At 43.1% G+C, this 24,178-nt stretch overlaps 1 protein-coding gene and 1 long non-coding RNA gene across 3 annotated transcripts in view; one reads left to right on the top strand and one right to left on the bottom strand.

The window, feature by feature from the left end:
• The window catches only part of AGAP1 (ArfGAP with GTPase domain, ankyrin repeat and PH domain 1), a 377,584-nt gene that overhangs the window by 312,561 nt on the left and 40,845 nt on the right, over positions 1-24,178 (top strand). For both annotated transcript variants that reach the window (XM_044303243.1, XM_044303242.1), the window contains exons 14-15: positions 19,416-19,570; positions 20,706-20,796. In XM_044303243.1, coding sequence (XP_044159178.1) covers positions 19,416-19,570; positions 20,706-20,796 — 246 coding nt within the window. The remainder of the gene's footprint in view (positions 1-19,415; positions 19,571-20,705; positions 20,797-24,178) is intronic.
• The window catches only part of LOC122944696, a 30,538-nt gene continuing 10,364 nt past the window's right edge, over positions 4,005-24,178 (bottom strand). The window contains exon 3 of the long non-coding RNA XR_006391043.1: positions 4,005-4,201. This is a non-coding gene — a long non-coding RNA (uncharacterized LOC122944696). The remainder of the gene's footprint in view (positions 4,202-24,178) is intronic.

Consider the following 24,178-nt stretch of genomic DNA (forward strand, 5'->3'; position numbering starts at 1 on the left):
ACCCAAAGTCGATTCGTTTCAAAAACTTAGATTTTTAAATTAGGAATCCGAAGTCTGGTTTAGTACCGAGGTACCAGCCAGTACCAAACCCGACTTCTGATTCCTGTTTTAAAATGTTTTTGAAGCCGCAGATAGGAATACCGAATTAATTCACCAAAGTCTCACGAGACTTTGTGCGATAGGAATTTCTGCCTACGCAGTGTAGGGAGACAGCATTAAGATCAAAGTTTTTGAACAAATCGACTTCAGACCTATTCCTATCTATGATCCGAAGCTCGATTCTCTCAAGACTGATTTTAATCTGTCATTGGTATGGATCTAGCAGCTGAAAACCTACAATGCTCGAATGCAAGTAGGTGCCAGTGTTTACCACCAGTTGCCATGTTCTACTCATTTCAAGTATGGCTACTACTCCATTGCCGTTCGATATCCGACTCAAACCCTTCTTGGGTTTGTTGGTAGATCCATCTGATTCATCCAGTCACTGTTTATGCAAACATGAAACCTCACATTAATGCCAGTGTCTAGGCTAGGCAGACAGAGACAGGCGCATAGCCTCCAGTTCTTGCTTGGCACACATCTTATCTGTGGCAGTGCCATCTGCAGAGGATCCAGTGCTTCACTGATCACAGTCACTGATTAAACTTAAAGCCCTCTAATTAACCCTTTTGAAATGTGATCCCTGCTAGTTCTATCTGTGGTCGTGGGATGTGCAGAGTCCCATGTCCTTTGCTTTTCTGCACCTGGTCCTCCTGTGTGGTCACTTTGCACCTGTTGAAGACCATCCCGGACTCTGCCTAATTACTGAGAGCTCAGAGACGAGTGTGACCCTCATTGATTTCTCTATCTGTGCTAAGGTGCCATGGTGAACTGCACTATGGCAGAGTGTGTAATTACATTACAAGGAATACAGAGCCTATAATTCGCCGGTGTCAATTGCATTTTTAAAGGGCCAAAAGGGTTTTGGTTGCATAAATGAAATGGATGAACCAATAACCGCAGCATTTGTGTGAAAGCAGCAATATTCTTAAAATACGCACTTTTTAAACCCCTTTAAACAGTTTTCTTCCTCTCATGTATCCCTACATTACACAAAAGGGCTTTACATCTTTTGTATGGCAATCAGCATGTCTGCCTGTATTATACACGGAGCGGAGTGTCTGTCTATTATGCACAGTACATTGTGTGTCTTTGTGTATGGTTTTATTAAAGATCAGCCCGGGTGTTTTGTATTATACTTGTGATGAGATGTGTTTCAGTATTACACAAAGAACAGTGTGAGTATTTGTAAGGTGTGCTGTGCCAAAGGCAAGAATTGTCTATCATGTTCATCTGGCCAGTCTCCAGGTCTGTATGTTTCGCAGTTTTTTTAATGGCATTAATTGTTTGCAGTATTGAGCATTTTCCATAAAGGCTAAGATGACTATTTAGATCTGTTATAAGATGCTTAGTATTTCCCTCTGTGACTTCTCTCTGGTGTTTGATATCCATTTTTGTCCAACCTTTGAGTCTCTGTTCCCCATTTCTTGTCTTATATTTTTTCCCCCTCCTCAGCTCTTAGGTGTCCATTTCCCATCTTTCCCGACCATCGAGTACCTTTTGAGTCCATCTTATATATAAAGGGGTTGGCCCATCTCATACATTCATATGATATTGCTAGGATATGTCACCAATGTCTGATAGGTGCAGGTCCCACCTCCTATCTCTAGAACGGAGCCCACATAGTGAAGGAGAGTGGACCGAAAATAGCCAAGGGCCCTCTCTGCAAGCCCCATAGACATGAAAGGGAAGAGCACTGTGAAAATGCAGCCTCCGCTCCATTCACTTCTATGGGTCTGACAGAAATAGTGGAGACAACGCCAATCCCATAGAAATGAACGGAGGGCAGCAACATTTGCCCGGTGTATTCTCCTTCCTGGCTTCATTCTTCAGATAGGTGCAGGTCCCAGAGGTGGGCATTTCCTAGAAAGATGCCACTAATGGATGATATGGGCTAACCCCTTTAACTCCTTAGGGCCCCCCCCCCCCCCCCCCCTCCCGAATTCTTTTTCTCTTAGGGAGTTTGCAGGTATTTTTCCTCTCGTCTGCCGTTGCATTAATTTTCGCTTTCTCACTTGACCCTTGTGGGCTTTCACATTTCAACCTAATACTTGGAGTGCCATTAGTTTTTATTATACAAATTATTACAAATGTTGTAGCACTTGTAAATTGTTGTGTATTTTGTAATGTAGATGCAGCACTGTAGATTACACTGGAACCAGTGTATATACAGTACAGACCAAAAGTTTGGACACACCTTCTCATTCAAAGAGTTTTCTTTATTTTCATGACTATGAAAATTGTAGATTCACACTGAAGGCATCAAAACTATGAATTAACACATGTGGAATTATATACATAACAAAAAAGTGTGAAACAACTGAAAATATGTCATATTCTAGGTTCTTCAAAGTAGCCACCTTTTGCTTTGATTACTGCCTTGCACACTCTTGGCATTCTCTTGATGAGCTTCAAGAAGTAGTCACCTGAAAGGGTTTTCACTTCATAGGTGTGCCCTGTGAGGTTTAATAAGTGGGATTTCTTGCCTTATAAATGGGGTTGGGACCATCAGTTGCGTTGTGGAGAAGTCCGGTGGCTACACAGCTGATAGTCCTACTGAATAGACTGTTAGAATTTGTATTATGGCAAGAAAAAAGCAGCTAAGTAAAGAAAAACGAGTAGCCATCATTACTTTAAGAAATGAAGGTCAGTCAGTCCGAAAAATTGGGAAAACTTTGAAAGTGTCCCCAAGTGCAGTCACAAAAACCATCAAGCGCTACAAAGAAACTGGCTCACATGCGGACCGCCCCAGGAAAGGAAGACCAAGAGTCACCTCTGCTGCGGAGGATAAGTTCATCCGAGTCACCAGCCTCAGAAATCGCAGGTTAACAGCAGCTCAGATTAGAGACCAGGTCAATGCCACACAGAGTTCTAGCAGCAGACACATCTCTAGAACAACTGTTAAGAGGAGACTGTGTGAATCAGGCCTTCATGGTAGAATATCTGCTAGAAAACCACTGCTAAGGACAGGCAACAAGCAGAAGAGACTTGTTTGGGCTAAAGAACACAAGGTATGGACATTAGACCAGTGGAAATCTGTGCTTTGGTCTGATGAGTCCAAATTTGAGATCTTTGGTTCCAACCACCGTGTCTTTGTGCGACGCAGAAAAGGTGAACGGATGGACTCTACATGCCTGGTTCCCACCGTGAAGCATGGAGGAGGAGGTGTGATGGTGTGGGGGTGCTTTGCTGGTGACACTGTTGGGGATTTATTCAAAATTGAAGGCATACTGAACCAGCATGGCTACCACAGCATCTTGCAGCGGCATGCTATTCCATCCGGTTTGCGTTTAGTTGGACCATCATTTATTTTTCAACAGGACAATGACCCCAAACACACCTCCAGGCTGTGTAAGGGCTATTTGACCATGAAGGAGAGTGATGGGGTGCTGCGCCAGATGAACTGGCCTCCACAATCACTGGACCTGAACCCAATCGAGATGGTTTGGGGTGAGCTGGACCTCAGAGTGAAGGCAAAAGGGCCAACAAGTGCTAAGCATCTCTGGGAACTCATTCAAGACTGTTGGAAGACCATTTCAGGTGACTACCTCATGAAGCTCATCAAGAGAATGCCAAGAGTGTGAAAAGCAGTAATCAAAGCAAAAGGTGGCTACTTTGAAGAACCTGGAATATGACATATTTTCAGTTGTTTCACACCTTTTTGTTATGTATATAATTCCACATGTGTTAATTCATAGTTTTGATGCCTTCAATGTGAATCTACAATTTTCATAGTCATGAAAATAAAAAAAACTCTTTGAATGAGAAGGTGTGTCCAAACTTTTGGTCTGTACTGTACGTACTGCATGGTATATAATGCTTAAAGTACTCTGATCAGCCATAACATAAAAACCACCAGCCCAATGCTATATAGTTCCTCCTCTCGCAACAGCTCTCACCTATTGAGGCATGGACTCCACAAGACCTTTGAAGATGTGGTATCGGGCACCAAGACAGCAGCAGATCCTTTCCGTCAACTAAGTTGTGAGGTGGGGTCTCCATGGATCTGACACAGAAGCACTATTTGGTTGAAATCGTGACCAAGTCATCCCTTGATCTTTGTCATGTTACTCAAACCATTCCTGGACAATTTTTCATTACCCTGCTGAAAGAAGCCACTGTCATTAGGGAATATTGTTGCTCTTTACAATGAATAGGTGGCTGCAATATGTAAATTAGCATCCTCGTGAATGCCAGAACTCAAGGTTTCCCAGAATATAATGGATAGTTCACACTTCAGTGATTTCCATCAGTGACTGTGAGTCTAAACCAGGTGCTGGTCAAAAACACAGAACCAGAACAGGTGCAAATCTTTCCATTATACCTTATCCGTGTGTAGCCTCCCCTCCTGGTTGATGGAAATCACTGACAAAATTATTGAAGTGTGAACTAGGCCTCATATTGCCTTCAGTGGCTTGGTTTCTTTCCATAGTGCATCTTGGTGCCATCTCTTCCCCAAATAAGTGGCACACACTCACCTAGTTGTCCATGTGATGTAAAGAAAAAGAAGGTAATTCTCCAGCCCAGGCCACCTTCTTCCATTTCTCCTGGGTCAAGTTCTGATGTTCATGTAACCATTTGGGGCACTCTTATGTCTGAGGCCACATACACAACAAACTGTTATCACACAGTTTTGAGACCTTTCTGTAATAGCCTATATCAGTGATGGCTAACCTCCGGCACTCCAGCTGTGGTGACACTACAATCCCAGAATGCTCCATTCATTTCTATGGAGTTCTGAGAACAGACAAGCAAGTGTACATCTTGGGAGTCATACTTTTTCCACAGCTGGAGTGCCGGAGGTAAGCCATCACAGGCCTACATTAACTTTTTCCAACAATTTGCACTACAGTAGCTCCTCTTTGAGACTGCAGCATAGGGGCAGGCTTGCACTCCTGACATGCATCCATAACAATGACAGCATTGCTTGTTCACAAGATGTCCTTCCATGGACCACTTTTGGTAGGTACCAAAGACTGCATACTGGGAACACCCCCACAAGACCTGCCATTTTGAAGGTGCTCTGACCCAGTCATCTAGCTATCACAATTTTGTCCTTGTCAGTCACTTTAGATCCTCCTGGTGGACTTATATTTAGGTTTTTGCTGCCATTTTTCAGCAATTTGGCATTTTTAGTTTTTGTTGATTTGTTATAATAAAATACCAGCTCCAGATGTTAGCTGAAGCTCGAATGAAAATATGAAACTCAGGACACAACTGTTGTTTATTTTTTATACTGGTGTCTTTGTTGAAGGGATTTTCCAGGATTTTTTTTAACTGATGGATGGGGTCTGACGCCCCCTGATGATGATCTGTTTGAGGAGGCATCGGCAATCACTGTAGTGTTGTAGCCGTTTTTCAGCTGGCGTCACTTTCATCGGTCACGTAGCCTACGTGCTGCTTAGCCGTATTGCAGTGAATTGGGCTGAGCTGCGATACCAAGCACATCCGCTATACAATGTACGGCTCTGTGCTTGGTGAGCAAAGGGGTGAGTATCTATTTTATCTATTTTGGGGATTGTTCAAGGTTTTGAATTCTCTCACAACCCCTTTAATGTTATGGCTGATTGGTGTAGGATGCTGAAATGAATGCCATTATTAATATGAACTGTGTCTGAGGGTTATGCACATTCTTCATTTATGTAGAACAGTTTGCATCTACGTTGTGTACATAAATATCATTTTTATCACGCACAGATTTCTCAAGATTTCTGCTTCTGTGCTGGGTGGCTTGTGTATTTCCTACAGATGGGTTGCCTGGTGCACAGAGGACAAAACTCTTGTTTTTCTGTTTTCTATCAGAGGAATAGGAAAATCATTACTTTTACATCCACAGGGATTTTCCATATAAAAAGTATATACAGGATACGTCTCTGATCGTATATACGCCTTTCTGATGAGACCCATCCCGAATAATGTGCCGATCAGCAGGGGAGCAAGGTGTTTCCTGCCTTACACCTGCACTGCTATGGTTGCTTTGCAAAAATGTTTGTACACTTAGCTTGGAAGAGTGCGTTCATCTGTATTTCAGCCAGAAAAGAGCATCCCTGTACTCGACCTTGAGGAGTACCCCCACATGCTTGTCGTCCTCTGAGCAATGTACTGCACATGCAGTTGTACATGAGAACAGTGCCTGTGCCATCACATGGGTATGCGGAGGGCAATAATCACTGACTATCTCTTCCTATATAAGGTTGCTTCGACTTAACCAGTGTTTTATAACAGAACTCTTTATGGTACTCCTTCCAACCCCTAAGGCCCCTCTGTCTTTCTGTCCTTCTCTCCTTTCTTTTTCCCCATTTATTTTCTTTCTCTCCGTTTCTCCTTCCCTTCTGCTCTCTGGATGCAGCTAAACGCAAAGCATGGAAACTAAACCGTGTTGGCAGCCTGCGAAATGTTTACAGCGGCAACGCCAACACAGAAGGTAACACGTGCCCCACACTGAGACCCCCCTCTGACCCTGCTCTCTGCATGTGCTCCCCCTACTTTATTTGCATGTCTTCCCCATTGATCGCACTGCTTCTTCTTCTGTCGGTGTTTCATGTCCTTGTTCTTCTGCTGCTCTCATCTCATTTCCAGGAAAATATGTGCCGCATCATACCCTGTGACGACCAGTGTGCTGCTCAGTGACAGCGAGTGACCATATGTAGCTAGCCACGGCCTGTTCATGCCCATGTACATGTGACCTTTTTGTAATCTTTGTTGTAAAATCGTACATCTGGCTTGAAAGAAATCATGACTTTGAGCAGTGCGTTCATTAGTTCCGGTTGTGCAGTACATTGAAGAAAAAACGTGCATAGGGCTTCTTTATGCCTTTATGTACGTTTGACCATTCTGTCAGTGAATGGAGTACCGTGCAGTGCATGTTTTCACTGAATATTTTGTGTCTAGTTTGCACATATGAGGTCTATCCAATCGCTATATATATTTATCTGTCTAAAGAGGGTTTTATCCTTTCAGGTTGAGAATGGCGCGTAACCAGAAATCAGCTGCTATTTGCTCATTGACTGGAACCACTTCTAGTTGGTTTTCTGCACCAGTGGTCTAGCACACGAGTATAAGGCTTCTTTTACACTGTTTTGCCTGATCCGTAAGGGATCAGCAAAAAACGCTTCCATTTCTGATAATTCAACCGTCTGCACCCATTATGAACGGATCCAGTTGTATTATCTTTAACATAGCAATGATGAATCTGTCTTGAACACCATTGAAAGTCAACGGGGGACTGATCTGTTTTCTTTTGTGTCCGAGAAAACGGATACAGCACCATTGACTTGCATTGTGGGTCATGCCGGATCCGTTTTGCCCCGCATCCCATGACGGAAAGAAAACGGCCGCTTGCCGCAGTTTTTTCTCCGGTCTAGAAACGCAACCAAATGGAGCGTAGTGCTTTTTGGAGCATTCCGTTCTGCTCAGTTCAGTTTTGTCCCCACTGACAATGAGTGGGGACAAAACAGAAGCGGTTTTCTCTGGTATTGAGATCCTTTGCCGGATCTCAATACCGGAAAATGTAAACGTAAGTGTGAAAGTAGCCTAAATGTCTAAAAGGTCAACTGTCTTGACATCTGTTTTAGTTTAGTTATTTCATAACACTCCTCATGAAATAACAATGCTGAAGCATCTTTTCTTAGAACTTTGCATTGTGCCGTTCCTCTGTTATTCCTCTCGCAAAGTTATGAATAAATTGAACTGAGTGTTACTATTCCCCTTGTCAAACGGGTGTGTTCCTATACACATTGACAATGTTCAGTGACTTGTCCCTTTTACAAGCAGCAGTGTTAACACCCAGTTGTCAATTTATTCATACATTTCTAACAGAGGAAAGGTACGCTCTTCAAAATTTTTATTGCATGGGGAATACAAGTATTTACTAAAACAGACATTTCAGCAGTGGTGAAAAGTCCCCTTTAAACCCTTACTGACCTCCACCATATGTGTACAGTGGAAGTTGGGTCTTTAAAGATAGCACCTACTGCACCATAGCCACCAGGTTTCTGCTATTTTAAACAGCAGACGACCAGGGCTAATGTCTGTGATTGGCAATAATGCAGATCACAGACATTTAATGTTCAATTGTAACAATGGCATCCGGGAGGCTTTTCCCTGGGAGTGCTGCACACCCAGGACCAGAACAGCTTCCTTTCGCTGAGATCGGGGAAACCATTTGTTCACTGGTCCCTTCCAGAGGCTTCATAGGAGGAACAGATTGAATGTCCCATAGAATGATATGGTAATTCATTCTAACTATCACATATGGTGAATGCAGTAACATAAAAATCACTTTGCCTCCCCCCAAATTTTTTTTATTAAAAGTGATCAAAAAGTCATACACACACTCCAATATGATGTCGGTAAACTACAGATCACCCCACCAAATATGAGCTCTCACACAACACAATAAATATATAAAAGTTATGAAGGTCAGAATATAGTGATGCAAAGAAAAAATACATTTTTTCCAAAGTAAAAAAAAAAATATTTCACTCTTAAAACACAAGAAAAACTATATCAATGTATCGCTATAATTGTACTGACCTGGAGATTGAAGGAAAGGTCAGTTTTACCGCATAGAGAACATCGTAAAAATAAAACCCCATAAAAGTATGTTGGAATTGTGTTTTGTTTTGTTTTTTCAGTTCTACCACATTTGGATTTTTTCCAGCTTCCCACTGCATCATATGCAACATTCAATGGAGCCAATAGAAAGTGCAACTTGTCCCTCAAAAAACAAGTCCTCATATGTCCTCTGGAGCCATAACTTTTTCGGTTCAGAAAGGCCAGGAGTAGAAAATAAAAATAGAAAAACAAATAACCTTAATGTTTGGAAAGGGTTAAAGAGAAGCTGTCCCTCTGAACTGCTGCCATCATGTTCTAGGGCAGGAGGAGCTGATTGCTATATAATAATTTGTACATTTACATTACTGATCATTCTGAGCTTTGACGTCCTATCAGTGATTGACAGCTCTCTCTGTATACAGTGTCCTAGAGGGAAGGCTGTCAGTCACTGATCAGACCGCCTCCTGGACTTCAAAGCTTAGAATTATCAGTAATGTAAATGTATAAATGACAAATTATACTGAATCTTTTCCCACAAATCTATATACGGTATCTTTCTGCTCAGCTCCTCTTGCAACTGCATTTTCATAGTAACAGGCTCCCTTTAAAGGGGTTGTCCCACAATAGACGTTCATAAATGACTGATTGCTGGGACCCCCACAATCACTAGAACATGGGTCCCAAGCCCTGTGTTCCCCCTCACTATACTATTGCAGTAAGGAGGCATTTGAATGAAGCAGTGGTTAAGGATGCGCATTCAGCGTCTTTGGCGCTGGTTTAAACCACCAAGCACTCTACTCACATAGGCATTAAATGAAGCAGCCCCACATGTGCTTGACCACCCTTCAGCCTTATTTTCAATATGGCAGTGCAGGCAGGTGGAACGGGGAGATCTGGACCTCTGTTCTAGTGATCAGTGGGGCCCTCGGGGATCGCAAATTTTTCACCCATCCTGTGTATAGGTGATAAAAATGTCCATTTCCGGACAACCCTTTTACTTGGGGAAGTCCTAACCCCACTCCTGTTACTTTCCTCGGATAAAGAAAATCATTAGTGACAGCAATTTTAGTTGGCCAAGTTCTAAAAAAAAAAAAAAAAAGCATCTCTGTAATGTCTTAACCTTGAGGGGAGCTAGCCTAGGAAACCCAAAGACCCCTCTCGTCTTACCTGAGCATCTGGTTCAGTGTGCCCCTCTGCCCATGGAATTGGTCTGTAGACTGCGACCACCATGTCCATGGCAGTCGAGATGGTGGTGGTCAAAAGATTAACCCATGTGACTGCTGTCTTGGATGTATCCTTTTCTACACTTGTGTTGAAAATATTCAGCGCGTGCACAGAATGCTCTGAATGCTTTCCGCGCAAGTGCAGAGGAGAATGCCTGCATCTTGATTGCCATGGTTTCTTAGGCTAGTGCCTATAAGGTTATGGCGTTAAAGGGCTATTTATTTATTTATTTTATTTATTTATTTTAATAAGAAAGTGGATAGCCCCTTTAACGTTAATTAATCTTTTTATGTAAAGCCAAATTGGTTTAAAAAAAAAAGTGACGTGGTTCTTTAATGGCCTACCGGTGGTCTCAGATCATGTTGAAACTTTCGTCCATCTTCTGTGGTGATTTATACATGTCTGAGGCCAAGAATAATGGAACGGTTAATGCATTGTGAAGTTACGTGTCATTATACACAGATCATTAGCACACTGCAGTAATAATGCTCTGTAATAAGATGTGTTTTAACCCTGCAGTGAGAGCGGCAGCGACTAAGCACTGGCTCTTGTACATCAAAGCCCGAATCGCAGTATAACACCAGTCGGTAGGATTTTATGGTTTAATTGTTAAAAACACACAAATAAAATAAATAAATAAACAAGAAATGTAATTGTCATTTGAAAAAGTTATGACCTTGGAGATGGCATTTTCCTACCAGTAGCCCTATTGAAGGAACCTGTTGACCCCTAAAATGGCAAACAATAATCAAAGGGACAATGACATGACAATGAGAGAAGGTGACATCCATGTGTACAGTATAATATAAGAGTTGTATGTATGAATGGTGACAATGACATGCCCCCTTTGTATCTAGGAACGATATATTTGTGCAGAAATGTCATATATACTGTATGTATGTATGTAGACATACATATCTGGATTATTTATACACGCAGCGGAGTATATTACACATTGGCATATACAGTGCCTGTGCTAGTGTGTGTCTGTGTAATGTGTTCGTATCAGGTGTAATGATCTGTAGCCAAAAACAATTGTGTTCTGTGACATTTAAGTAACAGCTTTTTAATTTGTTTTTTGTTTTCCCCCCCCTCTCCCGCGTCTTTCTCTCATTCCTGAGCCTCGATGCCCTCCCCCTGTCTCTCCCCCGCTGCTCTTATGGCGGACGCCATTTGCATGTGCAGGCTGCCGTTTTGTTAAAGGTCAGAGAGGTCAGGGGTCACAAATTGACTTGCTGGATCCCGGTTGGGGGACGCGTCATGCCGCCTTTTGGTTAATAAAAGATTGGATTTTCATTTCTTTAAGATTTCCAGTTCAGCCTCCCTGTGAGTTAACTCTTCACCTGCCAAAGTGTTGTTTGACGCAGGCATGGCTTGATGCGAACGAGTGACGTGCTTTGTAGATCCCTTCAGGCTGCTTTCTTTATTGGCGAGACCTGCTTGACGGGACAGTGTATGCTAGGCATTAGATACAGGAGCCAAAACGTTGAGCAGTAGACCCTCTAATGTAACACGAGAGATCCGTCTTTTAATTAGACTGCAAATCCCATGTGATTCTCACTAGAGCCATAGAATGAGTTTACTGGTTAACCTGCAGCATTTATGATCCAAACCCCTATGGGAAATAAAGAGAGATGGCAGGAAACTGAGCGAGTATTCAGCAGAAGAGTACACATAGTATTGGGTACATCAGATACTTGATATATCAGAGGGAGCAATAGCTATTGCTACTTCTCCCCTGTATGACCCATTATTTATCTGGGAAAATATTCACATCCGCCCTGCATCCATTGGGGCCCCCAATATTTCTCACACACACTCACCTGCAAGTAAATGTTTTAGGACAACAGATAATTAAAAAAATTTGGAAGGTATGGGATCCATTATCCAAAACAATGTGAGGTGAAAAAGCCATCTTGGGATATCATTTTCCATAGACCTTAGCAAAGGTTGCTTTAAAGGGCACCTGTCAGCAGATTTGTCCCTATGACACTGGCTGACCTGTTCCATGTGCACTTGGCAGCTGAAGGCATCTGTGTTGGTCTCATGTCCATATGTGTCCGCATTGCTGAGAAGAATAAAGTTTTCATAAATACAAATCAACCTCTAGGAGCAACAGGGGCGTTGCCATTACACCTAGAGACTCTGCTCTCTCTGCACTTTGATTGACAGGGCCTATCAATTAATGTGCTGAGGGTGCGGCAGTTGCAGAGAGAGCAGAGCCTCTAGGTGTAAAGGCAACTTCTCCATTGCTCCTAAATGCTAATTTGCATATATTAAAACATAATTTTTCTCAGCAATGCAGGCACATATGAACATGGGACCAACACAGATGCCTTCAGCTGCCAAGTGAACATGTAACAGGTCAGCCAATGTCATAGGCACAAATCTGCTGACAGATGCCCTTTAACCCCCTTAACGCAAAATTCCGTGCATGTACGGCGGGGAATGCATTGCCAGAATGCATTCCGCCGTACATGCCTGGCGGGCTGATCGGGCAGGTGCAGGAACTGCGCCCGCCCTATCACTGCAGGGGTCTGGCAGTCCCTGGTAGCCGGGCCCCTGCTGTATCTGCCGACATCGCTGTTTACAGCAATGCCGGTGGATTAAACCCTTCTATGCCACTGTCATCGCTGACCGCGACATAGAAGTGGTTTGCAGCGGGTGAGGGAGCCCTTACGGTCCCCGCGCTGCTGTGGCGGGGAACCTTTGTGTGGCACGGCATCGGGACCTGCCTTCTACGGGTGCCGAGAAGATCCAGCCTCAGACTCTGTGTAATACACTAACAGGCAATGCATTACAATATAGATGTATTGTAATGCATTGCAGAGGGGATCAGACCCCCAAAAGTTGAAGTCCCAGAGTGGGACAGAAATAAAGTTTAAAAAAGTGTTTTTAATAAATAAAAAAAAAAAAGTTTCAAGTTAAAAAAAGAAAAAATCTTTCCCCTGATTTTCTAATGAAAAAAAAAAAAACATATTGGGTATCGCCGCGTCCGTAACAACCGTCTCTATAAATATCACATTATCCACCCCGTCCGATAGACACCATAAAAAAATAAAAACTGTATTAAAAAAAAGCTATTTTTGTCACCTTACACCACTAAAAGTGCAGCACCAAGCGATCAAAAAGGCGTATGCCACCAAAAATAGTACAAATCTAACCGTCACCTCATCCCGCAAAAATGAGCCCCTACATAGGACAATCGCCCAAAAAATAAAAATAACTATGGCTCTGAGACTATGGAGACACTAAAACATGATTTTATTTTTTCAAAAATGCTTTTATTGTGTTAAATGGGAAAAAAATGTAAATAAAGTATACATATTAGGTATTGCCGCGTCCGTAACAACCTGCTCTATAAAAATACCACATGACCTAACCTCTCAGGTGAACACCGTAAGAGAAAAAAAAAAAAAACTGTGTCAAATTTTTTTTGGGGGGGGTCACCTTTCATCACAAAAAGTGTAATAGCAAGCGATCAAAAAATCATACGCACCCCAAAATTGTACCAATCAAACCGTCATCTCATCCCGCAAAAATGATATCCTGCCTAAGAGAATCGCCCAAAAAATAAAAAGACTATGGAGACACTAAAACATGATTTTTTTGTTTGTTTCAAAAAAAAGATATTATTGTGTAAAACTTAAATAAAATAAAAATAAACTATACATATTAGGTATTGGCACGTCGGTAACGACCTGCTTTATAAAAATATCACATGACCTAACCTCTCAGGTGAACACCGTAAAAAAATAAAACTGTGTAAAAAAAAAAGCCATTGCTGCAACCGTCGGGTGTATCTGCTGAGAGGGAGGAGGGGCTTGGGGCCGGCATCTGGTTCTGTAATGGCAGCAGGGCCCAGTGCAGTCACTGTATTCTACTACACCGGGCCCCGCTCACTGTAGTATAATCATATCTAACCTGTGGGTATTGTTAAAGTATTCAAATCAACTTAAATCCAGCGCTGTACTACTTACTACTAACTTCTTGGCAGTCAGGAGGCCGGGCGGGCGCTCACAGTGTAGCTTACTACACCACGTGCCTGCTCCGCTCACTTTATGAATGAAGCAGGCGGCGCAGGTGCATGACATAGTGAGCTACGCTGCGAGCGCCCGCCCGGCTTCCTGACTGCCAAGAAGTTAGTAGTAAGTAGTACAGCGCTGGATTTAAGTTGATTTGAATACTTTAACAATACCCACAGGTTAGATATGATTATACTACAGTGAGTGGGGCCCGGTGTAGTAGAATACAGTGACTGCACCGGGCCCCACTGCCATTACAGAAACAGATGTCGGTGTTCCGTTATATTTCCCTACCCATGAGATTTCCCTACCCTCGTCACTTCCTGCTGTGACGCGGCCTCACCGGACATGACGTGAGGAGGTGTGGCGTGCCACGTAGGCGCACAACGATGGGGTAGGGAAATTTCACAGCAGAGTTAGCTGGACACCGGCCGACACTGCGCATGCGTCGGGACCCTCACTAGCGGGTTAGGGTAGGGAAAAATTACAGGCCAGTGCACAGGCGCGCTGATTGGATGGATGTTCTCAGCTGGACACCGGCCGACACTGCGCATGCGCTGGGGGCCTCACCAGCGGTTAGGGTAGGGAAAAAGCAATGGCCCGTAATTTTTCTCTTCCCTAACAGCTGGTGAGGCTTCCAGTGCATGCACAGTGTCGGCCGGTGTCCAGCTGAGAACATCCGATCACCGCACCTGCGCACTGGCCCGTAATTTTTCCCTACCCTAACTGCTGGTGAGGCTCCCGGCGCATGCGCAGTGTAGGCCGGTGTCCAGCTGACTCTGCTGTGACATTTCCCTACCCAGTCGTTGTGCGTCTGTTGCGGCCGGAAGTGACGAGGGTAGGGAAAACGCACGAGGGAGGGAAATATAACGGAACACCAGCCCCCATTCACTACACAGGGACACTGTTATAGGGGATCTGTGGATGACACATTAGATAAGATGCTATATATGTGTCATCCACTGATGCCCCCATAACAGTGCAATCCACAGATGCCCTCACAATGATCCCCCCAGAACAGTGCCATCCACAGATGCCCCCATAACAGTGCCATCCACAGATGCCCCCATAACAGTGCCATCCACAGACCACCATTAGTTCAAAACCCACCAAAAGCACACCTTTTGGTTCAAATTATTTTTTTCTTCTTATTTTCCTCCTCAAAAACCTAGGTGTGTCTTATAGGGCGAAAAATACGGACATATGGGAAATGTGAAGTATTAACTATTATATGAGGTATCCCTATCTGTTTTAAAAGCGGAGAAATAGAAATTTGGAAAGTTGCAAATTTTACAAAATATTTGGTAAATTTTGTATTTTTTTATAAATAAAAATGAAATATTTTTATTCAAATTTACCACTGTCATAAAGTACAATATGTGACGATGTAACATTCTCAGAATGGCTTGGATAAGTAAAAGCATTTTAAAGTTATCACCACATAAAGTGACATGTGTCAGATTAGCAAAAATCAGTCCAGTCCTTAAGGTGAAAAATGACCCGGTCCTTAAGGGGTTAAAGGGAATCTGTCACGTTGTACATGTAGTCCTATCTGTGGATTGCATGTAATAGAGCAGGAGGCGCTGAGCAGATTGATAAATAGGTTTGCAGGAAAAAACTGAGTATAACTTTTATTCCGTAAAAATCCCTGTTCTTTTTGTGCTTAAAGGGAACCTGTCACCAGGATTTTGGGTATAGAGCTGAGGACATGGGTTGCTAGATGGCCACTAACACATCCGCAATATCCAGTCCCCATAGCGCTGTGTGCTTTTATTGTGTATAAAAACCAATTTGATACATATGCAAATTAACATAAAAGAGTCATATCTTACTTGTGTGAGCACAGAAGAGTCATATTTTCAAGCTCTGACTCATCTCAGGTTAATTTGCATATGTATCAAATCGGTTTTTATACACAATAAAAGCACACAGAGCTATGGGCACTGGATATTGCGGATGTGCTAGCGGCCATCTAGCAACCCATGTCCTCAGCTCTATACACAAAATCCAGGTGACAGGTTCCCTTTAAGGGTCTAGTGGGCGGTCTTACTGAGTGATTGACAGCCATCAATCGGTGCACAATAAACCTGTCAGGCACTAATAGGATTGCCTGTTGAACTGCTAAGCGTAGAAAGGGCAGGGATTTAACTGGATAAAGCTGTGTTCAAATAATGTTTTTGTCACACAGTTAACATATACAAAAATGTACCAAATGTTGGTGAATCTTTTCCTGCAAACCTATATATCAATCTGCTCATCTCTTCTTGCTCTATAACATGCTGCCTGCAGATTGCACAACATGATCAGTGTGACTGCTTCCCTTTGCCATGTTCGGAAAATGAACAGACAGTATTTAAAACCTATTTAAAACAAACATATTTTAACAATAATCTTATACAGCAGATCTTCGTTTGATATTGTTTAACATTTGTTGTATGCTTTCTTCCTTACAAAGATCATGTAAACTGGCATATATATAAACATAAAAAATAAATAAAACAAAACATCTGAAGATAAAATCAAAATATGTAGCACTGAAAGATCCCTATTTGGGATAGGTGTAATTTCCCACATCCATCTCCTTCATTGATAATCTCAGGGGGTAAAGCCCTGCAGCCACCATGTTCCTGTATCTTTACAGGACAGCGATAGATTTTGCTGCTAAATGGTCAGCAGAGACGGCGGTGGACACGCCTTGTGAAAACTGTGTTGTTTTTGGGGGAGAATTGTCTGCGCCAAGTGGGACAGTTTCATTCTTTGCTTAAAGTGCTGCATGTATGTAAGACAGTGTATTGTTAGTGCCGACCAGGGTACCATGTATGATGAACATGTGACTTGTGTGCCCAGTCATTATTCACATCTGTACGGCATGTGTGCCCCACATGTAGGCGAATCAAAGCGTCTTCTGTTTGCAATCAATGTTTTCTAGGTGGATGTTCCTATGCGGTGTGCATATTACCTGTTACGTTATAATGTATTACAGAGTGGTCGTCCACGAGATATTGTGTTTGTGTCTATGTATGAGATAATGTACCGTGCCTGCCGCAGTGTACATTATAAGAATATGATAAGTCGCTCTTTAGAGGCTTGTTATATCAATGCGGTATTATCTCAGTAGGGGAATATGCTCTTTCTAAAGTAAAGTATCACTTGTGTGGAATTATAAATGCAATTCTTCCATAGATCTATGCCTCCCAAACATCCCCGTTCTAGCAGAGTTCAGGTTCTTCAGACTCCTTCTGACCATCAGAAAACATGAGCCTTGTGTTTCTCTCACAGTCATACTTTTAGTTTCCTGATATTGATGACCTGTCCCCAGTATGGGTCATTATCAGACCGTTGGAGGTCTGTTTCATTAACTACTTGCTTAACAGTGCCAGGGCGTCTTCTCATATAACTATGTTGGGCCATTCCTCTGTTATTCCTTCTAGAGGTCCATTGGGTGTTACCATTTTCGGGGAGGGGGGGGGGTAGTGTCTGTTCACAGTCTGATCCTATCTGATCATTGCTGCTAGTGTCTGACTGTGCAGTGGAGGTGACAGTTCCTCTTTAAAGGGGTATTTCCATCACAGACAATGAGGGCATATCGCTAGGATATGCCCCCCCATTGTCTGATAGGTGCGGTTTTTCCCTCTGGGATCTGCACCTATGTCAAGAACGGAGCGGGGAGAGTGGTGGCTGGAGGACCCCGGGGATCGGCCACCACCAATCACTCTCGCAATACAAGTGAATGGGAGCACACCGCGCTTGCGCGGCCACAGCTCCCTTTCATTTCTGTGGGGCCGAAGGAAATAGCAGAGCCAGCTCTTGGCTATTTTCAGCAGTCCCATATAAATGGAGGGTGGCTGCGCATGCGCAGTGTGCCCTCACCACCTGCACCTATCAGACAATGGGGGCGTATCCTAGCAATATGCCCCCATTGTCTGTGATGGGAATGCCACTTTAAAGGGCATCTGTCAGCAGATTTGTAGCTATGAAACTGGCTGACCTGTTCCATGTGCGCTTGGCAGCTGAAGGCATCTGTGTTGGTCCCATGTTCATTTGTGTCCGCATTGCTGAGAAAAATGTTTTAATATATGCAAATGAACCTCTAGGAGCAACGGGGGCGTTGCCATTACACCTAGAGGCGCTGCTCTTACTGCAACTGCTGCGCCCTCTGCACTTTAATTGCTTTTTGGAGAAGTCAGGGCCAGCAGGCGTTATGATGTTTTTACTGTTTGGCCCTGTCAACTAAAATGCAGAGGGTGCGGCAGAGAGAGAACAGCGCCCCCATTGCTCCTAGAGGCTCATTTGCAAATATTAAAACATCTTTTTTCTCAGCAATGCGGGCACATATGAACATGGGACCAACACAGATGCCTTCAGCTGCCAAGTGCACATGTAACAGATCAGCCAGTGTCATAGCTACAAATCTGCTGACAGGTGCCCTTTAAGACAAAGGGATGTTCCAGTCTCCTGAAATTGATAACCTATCCTCAGTATAGGTCATCAATTTCATATTGGTGTAGTTAAGACTCTCGGCACCCCCCCCCCCCCCCCCGCTGGTCAGCTGTTTTAAGTAGTGCAAGAGCTGCGTTCTCTTCCATGTTTATCTGCACACTGTCTACATTGTAGTGGTGGTGCAATATAATTACAAATGCAGATATGAATAGCACCTGCTGCCAGATTAGGGGCCATTTACACGTCCGCAATTTCGCAACGATGTGCTGCCCGGATCCGGAATTGCGGGTCCGCAATTCCGATCCCGAAAAATATAGAACATTTCCTATTCTTGTCCGCTATTGCGGACAAGATTAGGCATTTTCTATTAAGTGCTGGCGATGTGCGGTCCGCAAAATGCGGAACGCACATCGCCGATGTCCGTCTTTTTGCGGATCTGTGGATCCGCTAAACACACACGGACGTGTGAATGGACCCTTAGTCAGCACATAAACCCTTGAAAAATGGAGGAGTGCATGGCCTCACAGAAATGAATGGGTCAGTGTGCTATCTGTGGGATAAAGAACTGATAGCATGTAGTCATTTGCTTCAGCCCTTAGGTTCTGCTAGGCTCGTCCAGGGCTACCCGTTGAGGGTGCAGTTTTAATGAATTTTTTTTTTTTACCTAGGATTTTAACAATATGAACTCATATTAAGAGCTGACTTTGCAGTGATAATTTTAGCAATCTAAACAACGTACAATATAGTTCTGAATAGTCGCCGTGTACAATTACTGAAGATGCTACCCTCTGCTAACTGCTTATGTTGCTTCTGATTAGACAGATATCTTTCAATGTGCGTCTTCTACATGCTGTACAATCACACATAATGTGTATGTTTTGATTAAACGATGAAAAAGCTGAAAAACTAATAAAATTCATATTGAAATGCAAAGTCTCCATCTTTACAAAACCCCTATTGTATGGCTGTAAAAGTGAGTGGCAGCTCTGGACTGTGGGTAGGTGCCAAGTTCAGCGTGTGTTATCGGAATAAGTTCCCATTGACTAAAATCTCCCTGTTCTTTTGTTTCAGAACAAGAGGAAAACTTTGAGTTCATCATTGTGTCTCTCACTGGCCAAAGTTGGCATTTTGAAGCTACAAGTTATGAAGAAAGGGATGCCTGGGTACAGGCCATAGAGAGCCAAATCCTTGCCAGTCTACAGTCATGTGAAAGTAGCAAGAATAAGGTGAGTATCCATTTCCCCATCACAAAAGAGAAGCAATGCCGTGCTAGATATGTACCAAAACACCCACCATCACCACAGATACTACTTGAGATAGTTCACCAGTTAGTCTGCTTTTACACTAGCGTTTCTCTTTTAGGGTATTGAGATCAGTCATAGGATCTCAATACCGGAGTAAACCGCTTCATTTGGTCCTAATTCATTGTCAATGGGGGCAAAACGTAATTGAACAGAACGGAATGCTCCAAAATGCATTCCGTTCCGTTTGGTTGCGTTCCCATATCGGAGAGCAAGCTGATGTTTTCTTTACGTCATGGGATGCAGAGCAAAATCCGGCATGACCCACAATGCTAGTCAATGGGGACGGATCCCTTTAACTTTGATACAATAGAAAACGGATCCGTCCCCCATTGACTTTCAGTGGTGTTCATGACGGATCCGTCTTGGCTATGTTAAAGATAATACAACCGGATCCAAACTGCAGATGGTTGTATCATCAGTAACGGAAGCGTTTTTGCTGTTCCTTGCCCAATCAGGCAAACACGTAAGTCTGAAAGTATCCTTGGCTACTTGGTTTTCTTGGGGTAAGGCCATTTAATAATGTGAGGTCGCACACCAGAGGACAGGAGACCTGGAAAAATGAAGTAGTGTGTGCCTTAGAGTCCTACTATATGTATTATATAATAAAAGTGAGAACCCGCTCGTCTTGAGGGGTCAGGCTTCAGCATCTTTTGAGCGCTGTGCATCACATCAATGGGATTTTTTGTTAATTAAAGGGAACCTGTCATCAACTTTAGGCTGACCTCACTTAGGGCAGCATAAAATAGTGACAGAAATGCCTAATCTGCAATGATTGTCATGTTGGTTCTCGGCAACCACTTACTTTTAACTTATAAATGACAGACCGCTGAAATCAACTCACCTGTCTGTACTTTATTCTGCCTTTAGTATGGGCAGCATAAAGGTGCTGACAGGTTCCCTTTAAATATTCGGATTTCGCTCTGCTTTGAAGTGCCTGGAATGTTTTTTTTTTTTTTTGTTGTACCTTCGCTCTAATTGCTTACACGTGGCATAGGTTGGCGTAGCTGAATACCTTTGCTCTGTAGTGTGACCCCTTTTTTCTTGTTCGCTCTTTCAGTCCCGTCTCACCAGCCAAAATGAGGCTTTAGCACTACAGTCAATTCGCAACCTACCAGGAAACTCGCATTGTGTGGATTGTGATGCACAAAGTAAGTACATATCTCCAGAGATACCATGATGAACTACCTTCCAGTTCTCCAACAATATCAACTGGATACACAGTAAATTGGGCGGCTTAACCTCTCACATTCTCCCAGTACATCAGCAACACTAAGTGGTCTGTCCGTAGAGGTTCATTCACACCACACAGCTTTGAAGAGGACCAGTCGCCACTAAATACTTGTGAGACAGTTCTGGAGCATCTTTTCTTAGATCTCTGTATTGTGCTGTTCCTCCATGATTCCTTCTAGAAGCATGTGTATAAATTGCCAACTGGATGTTACCTGTTTCCCTTGCCAATGGGGTGTGTCCCTACGCTCCAACTGGTAGCACCCAGTTGGCAGTTATTTACACATTTCTAAGAGCAATAACAGGTATGGAGCAGCACAGAATTATGATTGTTTTGCTTTTTTTTTAAAGATATTTATTTTTATTTTATGAAAAAAATGGACAGCTTGGTGCTACCATGACCCTAGTCAAAGGGATGTGTCCCTACACAGGCAGCATTTATTGAACAGTACCTCAGAATGTGTAGAGACCCCCGCCCATAAGTGGCAGTACCCAGTTGTCAATTTTTTCATATCTTTCTAGAAGGAATAGCAAAGAAATGGCACAATGCAAAGAAAAATGCTTTAGAATATTTATGTCATGAAGTATTTGCTAAAATAGACAGCTTAGATTTTCTTTGGCCTATATTTTAAACCTTCCTAGACATCACAGATGTTTGTATTTAAATCAGGGGTGCTCAGGCCGCATGCGGCCCTTGTCATGCTGGAAAGAAACACAACTGATGTGTTTATGACAGAAGTGTCACACAGCATTGGATTAAACCACCTGTTCCTGGACTCTAGCAGGAACAAGTTGGGCCCCCAGCTGTCAGTGACAATGGAGGACCCGAGGAGAAGACGGAAGCTGTTTATTACTGCTTCTGCCTACTCCTCAGATAGGTGCATAGTGGTTATGCCGCTTCTTCTATTTGCTGCTTCCTATATTGCACCCGGTTCACCGGGTGTCTCGATGGCAGAGCAGAGCTGCTAGGTCTTAGCAGACCCTATTCAGCTCTACCTTGTCAAAAGTCCCCACAAGGGTCTGTTTTCCCCTGTAAATGGGGCTCCTTTGGATGCCCCAGTTACAGTGGAAATAGCGCAAAATACCCAAAAAAAAGTTCAGTGTACATTATGTGGCAAAAATATATAAAAAAAAATATGATAAAAATAAAATATATAGTAAAAAAAATACAAAGGAAAAAAGTTTCAGTGTCCCCCAGAGATCTTTTAATGACCTCTTGGAGAACATATTATGTGGCAAAATATATAAAAAAAAAATAAGTAAGAAAACATAAAATAAAATACAAATAAATGAATAAAATAAAAACACCCATGTCATCCAAAACAGTCGCCATAATGGCGCCAAAAAAGAAAACTGAATTTAATCATTTACGTTGGTATTGGTTTGCATATTTCAAGAAGGAGTGATAGTTTGAAAAGAAGAAAAACTGACTTTTTAAAAGATGTTTTGCAGTCCCCCCCCCCCCCCCCCCAAAAAAAAAAGTTTATAAAATATTAAACAGCACTATCTGACACATAAAAAAGTCACAAAAATCATTTTGGTAGTCCAACATACAAAAAGTTACAACAGTTAAAATACCACAATAGTGTCTGCTCATTAAGGCCTTTTCAGGCCTGGTCATTAACCAATGAGTGCTTTCCCCGCTAATATTACAGGGCACCGATCACACAGATATAACCCTGAGTTCACATCACCATTTAGCTTTCCGTCAGAAGAAGAGAAAAAAAAAGGATCCCATAAAGAAACGGATCTTGTTGCATCAGTTGGCATCTGTTAGAGCCATTTCTGTCTGAGATACGTTTATTTAGACGGAAAAAAATGACTTTTTCTTTTCCTTACAAAAAATGGATCTCAGACGGAAATGGCTCAAACGGACACCAACTGATGCAACAGGATCGTGTTTTGTTTTTTCCTCTTCTGACTGATCAGAAGAACGGACTATTAAACTGTGATGTGAACTCAGCCTAACTTGTGACTGAGGGACAGAAGACGGTAATGGCCAATGAAGGAGAGTGCTCATTTATGAATAGGAGGCAGGATGGAAGGAAATGTCACCACTTAAGTCCCTATTACTCTGCAGGCCAGTTACTAAAAACCAATATCATTCCTGATAGCTGACCTGTATACTCATGCTGCCGATCAGTCGATTAATGAGAAATCACTTGTTTGTTGGCTGATCAACATGAAAGATGTATGATAATCATCAGCACATCATCCTGTGTAATCAGGGATGTGCTGCCGATAATCAGTTGAAATGAATGAGGGGGGAATGGCTGTGGTAGCAATCATTCCTTCCTCATTCACTTTGCATTGGCCTGCGTAATAGGTCGATGCAAACGAGCACCGATCGACTTTATTTATTTTTTATTTTTTTCGGCCCCTTGAAATAGAGCAATGCGACAGTGCGGCCCCCAGATCTAAGTGCACCCCTGACCTAAAGTATCCTCGCCTCATCAGAGTAGCACTTTTAAGTGTGACATTCAGCACACAGCTAGACGTCACTCATGAGCCTCTGCTTGAGTGGACCGCATGAAGAGTTCTTTGTAGATTACAGTTTAATTTAGCTATTGGTCTATCTCAGGGTAAATCTGAGCATCGTCAATCAGTTCTGTCTGTTTTAGGCTACTTTCACACTAGCGTTCGATCGGATCCGTTCTGAACGGATCCGATCATAATAATGCAGACGGAGACTCCGTTCAGAACGGATCCGTCTGCATTATTTTAGCATATAACAGCTAAGTGTGAAAATAGCCTCGTACGGATCCGTCCAGACTTTCAATGTAAAGTCAATGGGGGACGGATCCGCCTGAAGATTGAGCCATATTGTGGCATCTTCAAACGGATCCGTCCCCATTGACTTACATTGTAAGTCTGGACGGATCCGCACGCCTCCGCACGGCCAGGCGGACACCCGAACGCTGCAAGCAGCGTTCAGCTGTCCGCCTGTCCGTGCGGAGGCGAGCGGAGCGGAGGCTGAACGCCGCCAGACTGATGCAGTCTGAGCGGATCCGCTCCATTCAGACTGCATCAGGGCTGGACGGCTGCGTTCGGGTCCGCTCGTGAGCCCCTTCAAACGGAGCTCACGAGCGGACCGACGAACGCTAGTGTGAAAGTAGCCTTAGGCTTCGTTCACATCAGCGTTCAGCCTTTCCGTTCTTCTGCTCCGTTACAGGAGCAGGAGAATGGAAAGGATGGATTCGGCACATAACTGAGCCGAACGGAAGCTAAGGATCCCATAGACTATAATGGGGTCCGTTAGGGTTCCGTTCAGAGGAAGATTTTTGAAGTGGAGACAAAAGTCCT

Source organism: Bufo gargarizans, chromosome 8 (genome assembly GCF_014858855.1).
Source record: "Bufo gargarizans isolate SCDJY-AF-19 chromosome 8, ASM1485885v1, whole genome shotgun sequence".
Taxonomy (NCBI): Eukaryota; Metazoa; Chordata; class Amphibia; order Anura; family Bufonidae; genus Bufo; species Bufo gargarizans.